At 47.0% G+C, this 14558-nt stretch overlaps 2 protein-coding genes across 15 annotated transcripts in view; both read right to left on the reverse strand.

Moving 5' to 3' along the window:
• Window positions 1-263: 263 nt before the first annotated feature.
• On the reverse strand, window positions 264-8990 carry LOC122384286. Of its 11 annotated transcripts, none has more exons than XM_043371547.1 (6): window positions 8831-8990; window positions 4218-4283; window positions 3461-3548; window positions 2791-3089; window positions 1812-2469; window positions 264-637 (listed from the first exon to the last, which is right to left on the reverse strand). In XM_043371547.1, exons 3-5 carry the CDS (start codon window positions 3520-3522, stop codon window positions 1970-1972), a joined length of 861 nt encoding a protein of 286 aa, XP_043227482.1. In that variant the 5' UTR covers window positions 3523-3548; window positions 4218-4283; window positions 8831-8990; the 3' UTR covers window positions 264-637; window positions 1812-1969. The 11 variants fall into 11 exon arrangements, with proteins under 11 accessions (XP_043227482.1, XP_043227483.1, XP_043227485.1 ...); XM_043371548.1 differs by having other exon boundaries at window positions 8734-8989; XM_043371550.1 differs by having other exon boundaries at window positions 8840-8965.
• A 2334-nt stretch (window positions 8991-11324) lies between these two features.
• Window positions 11325-14558, reverse strand: part of LOC122384287 (metal cation symporter ZIP14-like) — a 31099-nt gene continuing 27865 nt past the window's right edge. For all 4 annotated transcript variants that reach the window (XM_043371562.1, XM_043371559.1, XM_043371563.1 and 1 more), the window contains exon 7: window positions 11325-13298. In XM_043371562.1, coding sequence (XP_043227497.1) covers window positions 13146-13298 — 153 coding nt within the window. In that variant the 3' untranslated portion in view covers window positions 11325-13145. The remainder of the gene's footprint in view (window positions 13299-14558) is intronic.

Consider the following 14558-nt stretch of genomic DNA (forward strand, 5'->3'; position numbering starts at 1 on the left):
GTGGTCATACGAGAGGTTGATTGAGTTGCAAGAAAGAAAGAAAGAACGCACGACAGGCGGGCGCAGAATCATTCAGTGCTAATTGTGTGCCGGTTAGTATTCATATTTAGATTGTCCGCCTCACTTCGAATCTTGGCAAACTAGCATGTGCGTGGTCATCAAGACAGCGATGCTGTGCCAACGCATTTGAAGCCCAAAGACGGTACACTCAATCCTATCCTTCCTGCCAACAATTCGGCCTAGCATCCACCCTCAAAGCCGTCTCTGAAACAGCGATATATTTGTAGTGCACCCAGATCTCTCTCGCCCCCGGCGGCGCGGCAGAGCTCAATCACAGACAGACAAACCAACCTGGCCAGCTCGGCCGACAGAGGCCGCTTCAGACCGCAGCGGCGGAGACGCTCACCACACGGGCGAGCCGAACGGGGCGGGGAGCACACGGCGCACACCATCACAGTCCCACGGAAACCCACCTTTCGCGACCATAGTGAGAATACAGCGCGACGACTCCGCGCAGCGCCCACTACCAGCAGAACCCGGCTCACTAGAAAGCCAACCCCGTCGCAATTATTGTCAGTATCTTCCAACTAAGTACACCACCTTGAGAGCTACGTTCGCGGATAGTCCTTCAGTTAACCCGCGCCCCGTAGGGGGGGGGGGCCGAAACGGCCCCTCCCTGTCCTTTTCGGTCGATATCTCCTAAACGGCTGGAGATATCGCCACCAAACTTTCAGGACCCCTCCGGGCATCAATTTTACACATTGTGACCAAAAATTTTTCCAGAGGCTATGATAGGTTGGCCACAAATGACGTCAGAGTGACGTCATGTTCTGTCATTTTCGACCGAAAAAAGACCTTCGCGAGAAGACCTGTCAGGACTACAGCTTTGAAGATACAGAAAAATGATCAAAACATAAAAGGTGTAGAATTGACAGGGCTACAAAACTGCTATCTCGAATTTTTGAAATTTTTGAGTTTTGACCCCCAAAAATCAAAAAAGCATTTTTTTGGATATATTCGCCAAAAAATCCAAAAAGTTTTTTGAGTTTCGAAAAAACCGGAATATATGTGATAGTGCCTACCGTCTTCTATCTACATACCAAATTTCAGATCGATACCTCGTTTTTTGGCCAAGTTATAGCGAAAAAACTGTCCAAAAATGATGACGTCAAATTTTCAAACTCAATTTTTGGCAATTCTAGAACTCGTAGAGCAAAACGAAGACCACCATTAGACTCCCCGTGACGAGCTGCATCGAATCAATACCCATTTTATGCAAAAATATCAACTTTGAAATTTGACCTAATTTGACCTGACCTTGACCTGACCTTCACAAAAACGTGACCTAGGCTGGCCCCAAAGGCTGCCTAACCCACATAATCGCATTTGTCATGTAAAATGGACCATAAAACATGTATCACACGACACATTCATATTGTGACCCCCGGTGACCTGACCTCGCTGTGACCTGACCTGGTATCAGTGACCTCAGATAGCAAAGTATGTGTTTGACGAACAATATACCATCGATTGTTTTCAATAAATTACCAATTTACTCGCTTTCACAGCACATTTCTTGAATTGCCTGTGAACGGTGAAAATCTGACCTTTGACCTGACCTGTGACGTCATCGGTTTGACCTAGGTCAATGAAATTTGGTCACAAGGTAGTTCCCGGGTGGGGCTATCGAACGCCGTTTGAATTTTGAAAATCGGCCGGTAACTTTCCGAGATCTTAGGGGGGGGGGCCGAAACGGCCCCCCCCCTACGGGTGGTAGGGTCCGCCGGTAGCCCTACGGGGCGCGGGTTAACTACCTCGCCCACAGCTTATACAACTGGCCGTCCTGGCAGATTCTAAACGTGGCACTACCACCGCGCCAGGGGCGTCTAAACGCGTCGGAGCTGTCTACAAAGTCCACGGCGCCGGCGATCGGTAAATAGGTCTGCGCCGGTGGGTCGGCACCTTCTTTTTACATGGAGGTGGGTGCAAGGAAGTTGAGCTCGCGCAGGCGGCTGGGACGCGGCCTGTTGCGGTTCTTTTTACGCTCAGCCGGCGGATCGGTCATACCTCCGGCAGTCGCGAGGGACGAGGCCGGCGGAAGGCCGGACACTCCGGCTGCCGGGACGGCCGCCGCCCCGCCGGCCGGGGCAGCCGCGTCCGGCTGGTCAGGGTGGCTATCGCGCCACTCGCGGCAGATGTCTGCCGGCCGCTCCGGATAGAATATGGACGGCGTGAAGAACCGGTGACCGCGGCGCTGACGCGGCGGCGTGTTGGGGCACGATACGGACGGTCTGCGCTCCAGGTTGGGGCGTTCCACGCTCGGCAGTTCGGCGAGATCCGTGGCTGAGGTGACGCGCGTCAGGTTGTAGCCTACCTCGTCCGCGTCCTGCTGTGACTCGGCGGCGCCCAGAGCCTCAGAGACGGCCTGGGTCAGAGACGGCGCCGGGACAGGGTCGGCGAACGTGTCGGCTGGGGAGGGAGAGCAGGCGGTCAGATAAAAGAAATCTTGGATATACGTCTATCGGCGGTGCAACACTCGCTGTGACGACTCAACGCTTCAAAACGCACAGGTCTTGACTTAATGCCCAAGGTGGATTCGGCCGGATTCGGCCTTGAAACGCATATCTTCTATGCATTGAATTGAAAAGCAAACAAAGCGACATTATAAACTGACAAGACATAAAGCATTTCAGCTTCAAAAGACAAACACGGAGGTACAACGCGGCGACATCTGCACTTCAACCTACTAATTCTATTACAGCCCTTCCCACTTTTCCATCATCCACTCACCAGCCTCATCGCCGACTTTGACGGTCATTTTGGTGGCCGTGGCCGAGGTCATGTCGGACGGCGGCGGCGGCGGCGCCGAGTTCTCCCCTGGAGAAACCTCCAGATGGCGCACCAGCGACACTAGCGACGTGGGGGTGGCGATGGAGGCCGAGTCGGACGGCCGGCGGCCCAGTGACCAGCCGTGGGCGCCCACTGGCGGTGTACCCGGTCCCTCGTCTCCGCCCAGAGGCGTGGCGTTCATCAGCGAGTGGAACATGGACTCATGGTCCGGCGGAGACACGATGTTGGCCAGGTCGAAACTGTCGCGCACGGGCGACGGGGCGGGTCAGAGAGCACCGGACAGGCTGCCGGTACCGAGCGGTGATCGGTGGATGGCTGTTGAATCATGTTAAAGTTTGGAAACGGGTGGACTAGCACGGGTTTTATTGGCTAGCTCCCACAAAAAAAGAGAAGACAAAATGATAAGCACGGGATGCTGCTAGCGAGATATATTCCTCTAGAAAGCACGCTTGTAATGCAACACGATTTTTCAATTCAAATTCTGTTAAGATGCGCTCATACCTAGCACCTGCCTGTGCAGTGCCTGCCACCCAGCGCAAGTAAAGAAGCAATCATGCATGGAGGAAAACGTCGGCACTTATCCATCCATCTATCTTTTCATCATCCTCACCTTCCCGGTTCGTACTCGTCGTTGCACATCCATTCGATGCACGTGCGGCTCTGTCCGTCCATCTTGCACACAAATAAAGTAGGTACCTCTAGGAGCAGGAGACAGACCAGTCACCAAGTGCAGACAGACAAGGTAGGCTAGGTGAACTACACCATTACTAATGCTGAAATGTTAGCTAAAAGGCATGTGTGCTGCGTGGCTAAGTACCGCAGTCAGTACAGGCAGCAAGCAAGCAGGTGCATCAATTCATAATGCAACTCGACGACGAAATGCTAATAGCATGTATCTCTCCCCCAGCACAAGTCGAATGGATACCAAGTAATGAACCCTTTGCTCTGCACATTACACATCATCCCAAAGCAGAGGTCAGACTTTCACCTCAAGTCTAATGCTCTTCCAAAAGGGTATTTAAAAAAGGGTATCTAATGCCCATTTAGGCAGCGGAAAAATTAGCCAACCGGCGAGCAAACACTGCCAATGCATCCAATTCCTCGCACTTTTAGATAACATTGATAACAATATGTAAAAGGGAAATTAAATGATGCATGGATTCAACACTGATAATTGGTATATGACTTATGTAAGATTTGATCACAGAACTTGAAGGTTTCCCAGGCCCTTAGACTTATCATCCTTGTTTGGTCAGTAGATTCACTGCCACATAGAAAATATACACAATGTATCTGTATCTGTGCACAAAGCTTTGAAGCACAGATATAACAAAGATAATGACAGGTACAGCGTGAGGATTGCTTACCTTTATAAAAAAGTAGCGATTTGCTCAAAATAATACCAGGCTAATCCACCATTGTTGCTAGAGTATCTGCAAAAAGAAAATGACATCAATGATACAGCAATAAGGTGACATAAAGATTTTGGGAGGATGTGTTTTTAATAAAGCTGAGATTAATGAATAATGAATTAAATTTTGTAATTTACATAATGAAAGCAGCTGTGTCCTTATCATCATTATGCTACTTCTGATAAACTTAAGCACACTGAGTAAAGGTCTAGCTACACTATGCGGGATCCTACGTCCGTGATCTGCGAGTTTACGGGTTTTGCAGAAAATCGGTACGCAGGTCAAGTTCAGCTGATAGGAAATACACGATACACAGGGTCGGCTACACTGGGCCCTGGGGTCACGCAGATTCAGTCAAGGAAATCCCGGACGTTCAGTACAGGAAATGCCGGATAGTCAGGACGGTCAGGATGTTCCATACCGATATAAAGTTCAGAGCTACGAACTTGTTTGCAGAATCTGCGAGATTGCGTGATAAGAGACAGTTGTTGGCGCACTTGGTGGCGCACCGTATGAATCCAAGTGACGTAATTAATAATTGCTTCTTTAATTTACATGTGTTTTTGATGTTTTATTAACAAAATAAACTAATTACCAAAAAAATATTATAGAAGATAGCAAAGTGAAGTGTTTTTTTGCGAAACCATTTATTAGTTGTTATTATTACGTCAGCACACAATAATTCATGGAAATTCTGGTAAACCGCAGAAACCGATATCATGAGGAAGTTTCGCAATCACGGATCTGCAGATCACGCACGTAATTTCCTGGACGGTCACGCATAGTGTAGCTCAGCCTTTAAATTTAAAAATATAATTCATAATATTACTCATACATCAGTTTGTACTTAGAGCTGGCTGGCCTCCTTGAATCTTTTTGTTATGGGCATATCTACACAGCTAGCACACAGCCTCACTTTACAGTGTTTATTATTACGGAGCGAGCGAAGCGAGCGTAGTCTTTCCTTAGATTAACGGAAATTTCTGAGTATGAGCGGCCGGCCGGCCGGCCGGCCGGCCGTGGTCACGCTTTTGCGAGGCTTATATCTCAGCAACCACTTGACCGATTTACACGCGGTAAATTTTGTAGGGTAGCTTCATTCCTTCTACCAAGTATTGGACTATTCCCGATGCATGTGGGTGACCCCTTATGCACGTGCCACGTGCAAAACGAAGAGGTGTCACTTTTGTAATTGTTGCAATATCTCGGTAACTACTTGGCCGATTGCGCTGAAAGTTGGCATGTAGGTAGGCACCCACTAGGCACTACATATCCATGTGCCAGAGTTGGGGTGCTGCTGCACGTGCGCACGTGCAGGGGTCGTTTCCAGATCTCGAGAACGGCTCGACCGATTGCGCTCAAATTTGGTACACAGTTAGGGACCGGTTAGTAGGGTGCCGTGCACAAGTCAGTTGGGACCCATTTTGCACGTGCGCACGTGCAGGGTGCCGCTTCCAGATCTCGAGAACGGCTGGGCCGATTGTGCCCAAATTTGGCACATCGCTAGAGACCGGTTAGTAGGGTGCCGTGCACAAGTCAGTTGGAGGTACCCCCTCGCAATTTCGCACGTGCAAGGCCCACCCTCTCGCTCGCTCCGTTAGTCGCCCCAAAAGGCGTTATACTGGTTTAGATAAATGCCCATCTTTAATGGAATTGAGAAAATCACCTCATTTTTTATCTCTGAATTTCCTGACTTCACATATAAAAGTCACAAATGAAAATGAAAATGTAAAACTCTAAGTTAGTGCATACACCAGCATGATTGAATTATAATGTGAACAATTCAGGATTCTTTAAAGATAACTGTCTTGACAACTGTACAGATTCATGGGAGAAAACAGCTTGGAATTGAATGGATTTAAATTAAGTAGGTAGGTACCAATCATTGCTAACAGAAATGGAGTATGGAGTAACCATTTGCAAACATCCCCAAACATCCAAATCCAACTCTTTGGATCCCCAGGGGAGAAAAGAGAGGAACATACCACACTACCTGCCCAGCCATCGTAATTTGTATATATGACTAAGCAATAAGCATCAGCTCAAGCTGGTGAGGGATAACAGCGGCATAAATATTACAACATGGTTCAACTTTTGTACTGCTGTCTTGCACTAAGTTCATACTGGTAAGTGGTAATCCAGATTCCAGACACACTTGAATGATCAGGTCATTCATTAGTCAAGGAATAGCAATGTGCAACAGAGCAAGACAACAAGGAACAATGCAAATCAACTGCAATCTTGAGTCAAGACTTGATGGTGCATTAGCACACACAGCTAATGAAAAAAGTACAAAAATCAACCATTTCCCTGCTGAAACTATGTCCTCATCCCAGTCAAACATGTGATTGATTAGAAGGTGCCTTGGCCCCACAATCCAAACCTGAATCACTTGTCTTGTTCCCTTTGTGTAAGCTAGGCTTTGTGCATATTGGGTACCTACTGTAGTTCCGTGCAACTTTGGTCACCAAGGGCAACTTTGGCCCACTCCTGGAAAACGAATTTGCTTTGCTATAGTAACATAGTAACGTTGCTATAGTAACGTTGTCCCCATACACAAGAGTGGCGATAAGGACAATCCCAGCAACTACAGACCTATATCAGTGTTGTCTGTGGTCGCTAAACTCTGTGAACGCGTCGTGTGCACCCAGCTGATGGACTATCTAACCGGTCATCATATCCTCTGTGCGCAGCAGTACGGGTTCCGCCACGGCCAATCCACGGAGGCGGCCCTGCTCGATGCTGTCGGTCACATCACCGATAACATCGACGGAGGGCGCGTGACTTCACTCGTCACCGCTGACACCTCCAAGGCGTTTGACAGCGTCGAGCATGGTCGCCTCTTGGAGAAGCTGGGGTGGTACGGTATTGATGACCAGGGGTGGTTCCGTGCATGGCTTTCCGACCGCACGCAGTCAGTTAGAGGTGGATCGGGTGCTGAGCTGCCGGTGACGCATGGGGTGGTGCAGGGCAGCATAATGGGCCCAGTGTTGTTCCTGGTGTTCTCCAATGACTTGTCACAACACGTGCCGCATGGGAGGCTTGTTATGTACGCCGACGATGCCCAGTTTATAGATTCAGACTCGCCAAGAAACCTGTCAGAGCTTAAATGCCGCGTAGAACAAACCCTGTCTGTAGCTCTCTGCTGGTTCACGCAAAATAGGCTAAAGATAAACCCTTCGAAGACCGAACTGCTTATCTTGAGATCCTCACGCCAAAATGATAATGTCAACTTCACCGTCAAATTCGGCGAGTCGGAAGTCGTGCCTGTGCAGTCGGCGAGGGTCCTAGGCGTCAACATCGACTCGTCCCTGACGTGGGAGCAGCATGTGGCTGCGATCACTCGCCGATGTTACTGCATTCTGATAGGGCTGGCCAGAATGCAGCGTCGTGTGCCGCGTGAGACAAAGCAGCTGTTGGTCGAGGCACTGGTATTCCCTCATCTGCAGTACTGCATGTGCGTGTGGGGAAGCTGCACAAAGACCCAAAAGCACAGACTTCAGAGATGCATGAATTTTGGCGCCCGCATTGTCACTGGTCTTGGCTATCGTGAACACATTACCGGGACACTGCGAGAGCTTGGATGGCGGGTGATCGAGGACATGATAACTGAGCGTGACCTGTGCGTCATGTACAACCTGAACCATGTCGAGAGCGCCCCTGAGCTTCTCCGCTCACGCATCACCCACCGCTCTGATGTGTCTGTGCGTGAAACGAGAGCGACACGTGACGGCGAGCTGGAGGTGCCGCGGGCCCGCACAGAGTTTGCCCGTCGGTCGTTCTTCAATCGGGCGGTGAGAGCGTGGAATAGGCTACCGCTGAGTGCGAGAAACGCGTCTTCTCTTCCTGTCTTTAAAAAGTGTATCGCAGATGCCTTTTAACCTTTTAAAGGGTGATGCAAATGTGGATTGATAGGAAAATGCTTTTACTTGTGCTACATGACGTGGAACACTGAAAACCCATTTTATGGATGTATTCCTAAATATATGATATAATATAATGATATAACATTTTACACCTAAGGAAACCTCTGTATGGTGCCTGGTGGACCTTAAGTAAATGAATACCAATTTGAATTGCTCTTGGTGGTCAAAGTTGCACGACAATACGTCACTGGTAAGGCAGACATGAGACATAGGATGAGCTGCCATATGTGCGGGAATGCGTCTTCCTAACCAATCCAAAACAAAACAAACCTAGCCCCACCTTACCTAACCTGACCTACAACCTACTCTCTACAACCTTCAGCCTATGGTAGGTATCACATATGGCAGCTCGTGCTATGTCTGCCTTACCGATGCCATGCACATTGTGCAAAGATTCATGGGAGAAAATATTTTGGAATTGGATACCTAGAAGTTTAACTCTCCTGTAGGTAAGCACTTCGTCTTTGTATACCAATTCTGTGCTTGATTCACGACCCAAACTGAAATGCCAACTGAAATTGAAATGAGCGATCACTTCAACTTACCTTAAATTAATGTCACCGAACGTCACTAGCATGCAATTCAAGGGCATCAGGATCAGACACCAATCTCATGACAGTCACACGCTTTCAAGCAGCCTACCGTCCGTCCCTGTCAAGTTCCAAGCAATTCAAAGCAGCTTGGGGAGCTTGGGTGCACTTGAAATCACGGTATATGGTAAAGAGAACTCTTGAAATAATCTGCATCTATCATCTGCGTCGTCCCTTGGTTCATTATGGTTCATTTCTTCACTCCAAAATCATTTCAAGGCGTTCAGAATGCATGTCACTTCTTTATCAAATATAAAGAATGTGACGTCATAGTCCCTAATGGGCCTATCGCAAAATGAGATTAGAGTAAGGCAAGAAATATCAGTTAAAGACTTGAACTGAAATAAAAAGCAATATTCATTGTATCAAAGTCTTCGTTAGAGTAAGATTGAATATTGATTTGCTGATGATATCAGATTTATTTGTTCTATAATTGACATCCTTCTGACGTCACGATACGTCATCGTATCAACGTTGACTTCAATGCCGCAAAGATTCTACTCATTCTAGAGTCATGAGTCAAGACCACATAATGCATAGTTGTACAGAATGAGTCCCGAATGGGAATGAATGAATGAATGAATGAATGATTGAATGAATGAAAGTTGCAAATGAATCAAGAAGGCAATGCCACCGGAGCGAGTTGTCTTGATGCCGCCATTCGAAGTTCGAACGAACGATTTGTTTTGATTGAATTGTGCAACGCTTTGATGATTCTTTTTTTAGGTTGGTGAAATAACATGTATTAATCGCTTTGGTTGGTGAAATTGCATGCATAAATCATGAAAAACAATAGTGCGATGAATGATCCTCCCCTGGCAGCCGTTGTGGGACTAAATTAATAAACACCGACTGGCGACTGTGACCCAGACTGGGATCCCCTACAAACACTCCTACTATGGGCCTGTTCCAGCGCCTCCAGAAACCTCCAGAAAGCTCCAGAAAGCTCTAGAATCCTCCAGAGAGCGTTCCAGCGCCTCCAGAAAGCTCCAGAAAGCTCTCGCCAAAGCTCCAGAAACCTCCAGTAGCCTCCAGAGAGTTGAGAGGTCCAAATTTCTCTGGAGGCTCTGGTCTACAATTATGGTGCACATGCGACAATCACGAATGTAAACAAAAGACATTTGACTGATTATTTTACAACTTGAATGTAAAGAAAATTACATTGCTATAATTTTATTTATCTTTTTAACTAAAATTGAAAACAAATTTTGCGTTTCAAGAGAGAACAATCGTCATTCTTTTGGTATCTATGACGCCAATCTCCAGAAATCTCCAGATTGCGTTCCAGCGCCTCCAGTAAAACCTCTGGTAGAGCCTCCAGTCAAGAATTTCTTCTGGAGGCGCTGGAACAGGCCCTATGAAACCCGTTCGCTCGACGCTGGCACCTGTTGATCTCGCGTCTCCTCGAAGCCCTTCCAAGTCACATGGTCACATCGTTGTCGATGGTCACGTCTTCCGACCTTGGAACCGCCATCGCGCCGGAGTCAGTGGAGTCATGGAACAGACTAATAAGGAAGGCGAGTGTGACTACGGGCGACGACAAACCTCGACATCTCGACAAAGCTTGGCCATCTAAATAGCAGAGATCGATCGACCATAAACATTTGTTGTAACCAGTTGTAACTTCGGACCTTCGGACATATCTATCCGAACACACAATGCAGAGACGTCTTGCAGAGATCTACTATATTACATCGATTTCCAAAAGTAAACAATTTCAAATCGCTAACAACCTCAACACAGCACGCATTTCTCAATCTCAACCAATGCCGATCAATACCCACGCACGCCGCACAGCAAACGCAAAAAGAAACACGCGCACCCTAAGACGTGAATGCCCACATTCGGCGCAAAACAGAGCGGTCAGGCCAGTGTGAATCATGATATGAATTATGAAATTACCGACTGCTCAACAATAAAATGAACGATTTGTTATGCGCCGCAGATTCAACTGATGGTTTGCTGCCCAAGACAGCCAGCAACGAAACATCGATGGAAAAAAGAGGTAACGAGTCGTCTACAACATTGGTGTAAGTCAGATACAGATACCATAAAATAGAGAAAGCCAGTGAATACTGGATAATAGTAGTCAAGTAATCTTGCTGGATCATGCCCTGCGCCTCGTCCTAAAACCTCAAAACGTAGACAAACCATAACGAATTGTATCGAGAGTACATGAACCTCCAGGCTCCACGAATCAAACTATTAAAACAGTTACATTTAAGGCGTACCGGTTTCGTCTATTGACTTCTTCAGCGCCGCCTTCATACGGCGCTGAAGAAGTCAATAGACGAAACCGGTACGCCTTAAATGTAACTGTTTTAATAGTTTGATTCGTGGAGCCTGGAGGTTCATGTACTCTCGATACAATACTTGTCCATTTATAACTACAAAACCATAACGAAACTAGTAACTTTGGTAAAAAAGTACAATGAGACGTTCTTCAGATATCCACCAACTATTCAATCCGCAAAAAAGAGCTAAAATTGTTAGATCAAAATGAAAGGCTAACAACGACAAAAAGTTTCTATCGAAAACTAAAAACAAAACGTTTTAGCACAAACAAGCTCGGGTGATGTCAACACAGGCTTCACTGCACCGTGCATATTGGTTCAGATCCGTCATTCAGACCCAGGACGCGTCTTTTCCTATACCGCGCTGCTAAAACCAACAGAGCAAATATACATAACTCCGAACACAACAGAGGAGAACTTCAGTGTCACAAATACGCGTATAAATAATATGAAATTCCACGCGACGGCCAGCTGCATACCCGTAACGCAATCACTCACGTCACATAATCTTACAAAACTGGCCACAGGGCGAAAAAACATACGTTGCAGCAGCACAAACTATTCACACATAATCTGCACTGTGCAGACTTCATGATTTGCCTACTGCCATACAACATGCAACTCAAAGGTAGGCGGGAGCTGCCACATTTCCCCGTGAAAATCTCATCCAGTCAATCAGCATCAACTCCGAATAACAGTGTAGCGGCAAGCTACCCATCAGACACACATCATTCCACGACGGTACAAAAGTTACATTATCGTTATTAAACAAGGCTAGTCTGGAACAACACGACGCTAACCAACGACAAAATTGATGGATGCAAGTTTGACTTTTTCATGAACGAATTTTCCCGATCGGAAAGGGTCTACACGACAAGCTATGCTGAGCGTTGCCTCTGGCTTCGTCGATCTGCCCATTGAAAACAATTGGATTTCGGAATTCATGCGTTCAATGTCATTGATACCAGATATAAGAGATATCAGAGATATAAGATAAATGCCTGTTAATTACAATATTCATATTTATTCCTCTAAGAGGCTAGGCCTAGCTGATTTCACGACAGACTTTGACGTCATATTCTGACAATGAAAACATTTCGACCTGACCCTGTTCAGTGCTGGGGCCCTACTGTCCAAATAGCGTGGCTGGCAGACACCGGTCGCCTGCCACAGCACCAGGCCGTCTAGCCTACAGGGAACAGTCCGCTAGGCAGTGGGACGGTTAGGCAACTGCCCAAAACCAGCACACTCGTGGAAGAACAACTCTGAGGCGCCCCACCGATGTGGGTTCAATGGAGGCTGGTGGAAAAACTGCACTCAGCACAAACCTAAGTACTCAATAGGGAATATTCTCGAGTCAGTGCCGAAATTTCAAACATTTTTTTATAGCCACCGTGAGGTGAGACACCTGGCTTCAGGCCACATGATATGGTTTTAATAGCCGGCCTTAACAACGTTTGAAAATGGAAATCGGTGCTATTTTGAACCATTACTTGTACTCTACGGATAACAAATGGATATTGAAATGACTTCGCAATGATGAATATGGTGCCAACAATTACACAGGGTAAGGTAGCAGTCTAAGGCATGCCATCTTGCTGCATAACAAATATTACAGTAACAATATGTTACAGTTGTAAGTCTGTGGAAGATTCGACGCATAGTTCCTCATGTAAACATGGGAATCGGGAACACGCTATTAAGTACGTCGGGAAATCTCAACATCCATTAATACTATTGAAATGTCGTGCTTGGTAAAATCTCAATAAGTTCCTTCAATAAGTGACAAGGTAAAAACTAATACAGAAATGTAAACTGGATTCAAAGATAAGTACATAGAAATGCCAGATCAACCCTTAGATCTGCTATTGGACCCACGACAAACACGTGACCATTACGGCTGCTATAAGTAACTCAGTCATGTGAGACATTTAAGTCTTAACTCATGTAACTCACAACCTCGGCTGCTTGGCAGCCAGGGAAGAGGACCGCCTGCCGCGGCCTGGCACCGGCGGTGCCACTAAAGCTGCCTCCACACCGAGACGTATTGCTAAAGCCGTGTTCCCACCGCGGTCAGCCGATCGTCAGGCTGTCTGAGAAGTAGGCGAGAGCGAACAGGGAGAACACGCCCAGTAGGATGCCGATGTTCTGGGCGAGCAGCACGCGCAGGCCGCGGTAGACGCTGATAGAGCTGGCCTTCTCGGCCGCCTCGTTCATCTCAGGCACCTGCCGATGGGGCCGGGTGGTGTGACTTGGTGAATGGAGAGGTCAGACTAGGCCCGACTGAAGTGGTTAGACTTTGAGACAGGGGTATTAAGACTGGAGGGCAAATATGCTCATGTTACGCGGCAATGTGGCTCGGATGGGCATACTTCGAGACAAATACGACAGAAACTAGGGGAAACTATGACACATTAAAATGATGTGAAGTAATTGTAGGGAAGAACAGCTAAAGGACATCATGATGATTGGTGCCAGATAGCATATTCCATCTATGTGCCATGTTTTTACCATCCCCTCGTATTTGCTTTTTTCACCTCCTATGACACCAACTCAAGAATAGCCATGTTGTATGGATGAGTTCTTAAGTGTTCAATAAACAATAAACAATAATAAACATGTTTTGCCAATGTAGCTCAAATATAGCACTGCCACATGACGCATCTCGGACCCGCAGCGCGGCTGACACCGTAAGTTAAAGGTAGTGTGCCACCTTTGAAAGATTTCCCGTTTTATTTTTCCTAGGATAAGAAGCTTCTGTTTTTACCTAATATCGCAAAAAAAAATCAAAAATGGGGCTGGAATAGTGCCTTTTTCGCCTAAAAGTTTATCGGTTTTTAGATATGTATAACAACTGTAGTGGGCTCACCTGCAAACAGGCGTCGGGCAACAATCGCGAATGCGGCGCACTTGTGACAATAAGCAAAGGTCATTATAGTGTTACGACCATACGACGTAGGGGAGAGCGGGGAGAGTTGTATCATGTCCAAGTTGTATCAGGGCGAATTGTGCCAAACTTATCCGATGGATGGCGCTCGCGACACGACCAGCCGACGAGGTTTTCTGGGCGCCATCTTTCCCTGTTCTGTCTTGTGGCTGAGTGGACGCGTCTCGAGGTGAGAGCCGATTTTATGTTTTTTTAATGTCATTTAAAAAAAATAAGTTGCAAGAAAATGTGTGTTCTGGGCATTTAGATGTGCACGAATTTGAAAGATATCCGTGGCGGTGGTGAGGGTAGGTTCTAAGGCTGCGTGAGTGAAAACGGATTTATCCAGCTGTCCGCTGTTTTTTTAGCACGAGGATGTTTTTTCCAAGAACGCGGCTAGGTACATGTTGTATCAGAGCCGGGTGGGGTATGTTGTAACATGTATGTATGTATGTATGTATGGCTATGTTGCTTTTGATAGCGAAAGCTAAGCCCTGGCTCGCGTTTGTAGGAAGCAAGTCAATGCTCGTTCCATTTCGGCACAATGTGTTGACTTCTTT

The sequence above is a fragment of the Amphibalanus amphitrite genome, unplaced genomic scaffold (genome assembly GCF_019059575.1).
Source record: "Amphibalanus amphitrite isolate SeventyFive unplaced genomic scaffold, NRLGWU_Aamphi_draft 000185F_arrow, whole genome shotgun sequence".
Lineage (NCBI taxonomy): Eukaryota > Metazoa > Arthropoda > Thecostraca > Balanomorpha > Balanidae > Amphibalanus > Amphibalanus amphitrite.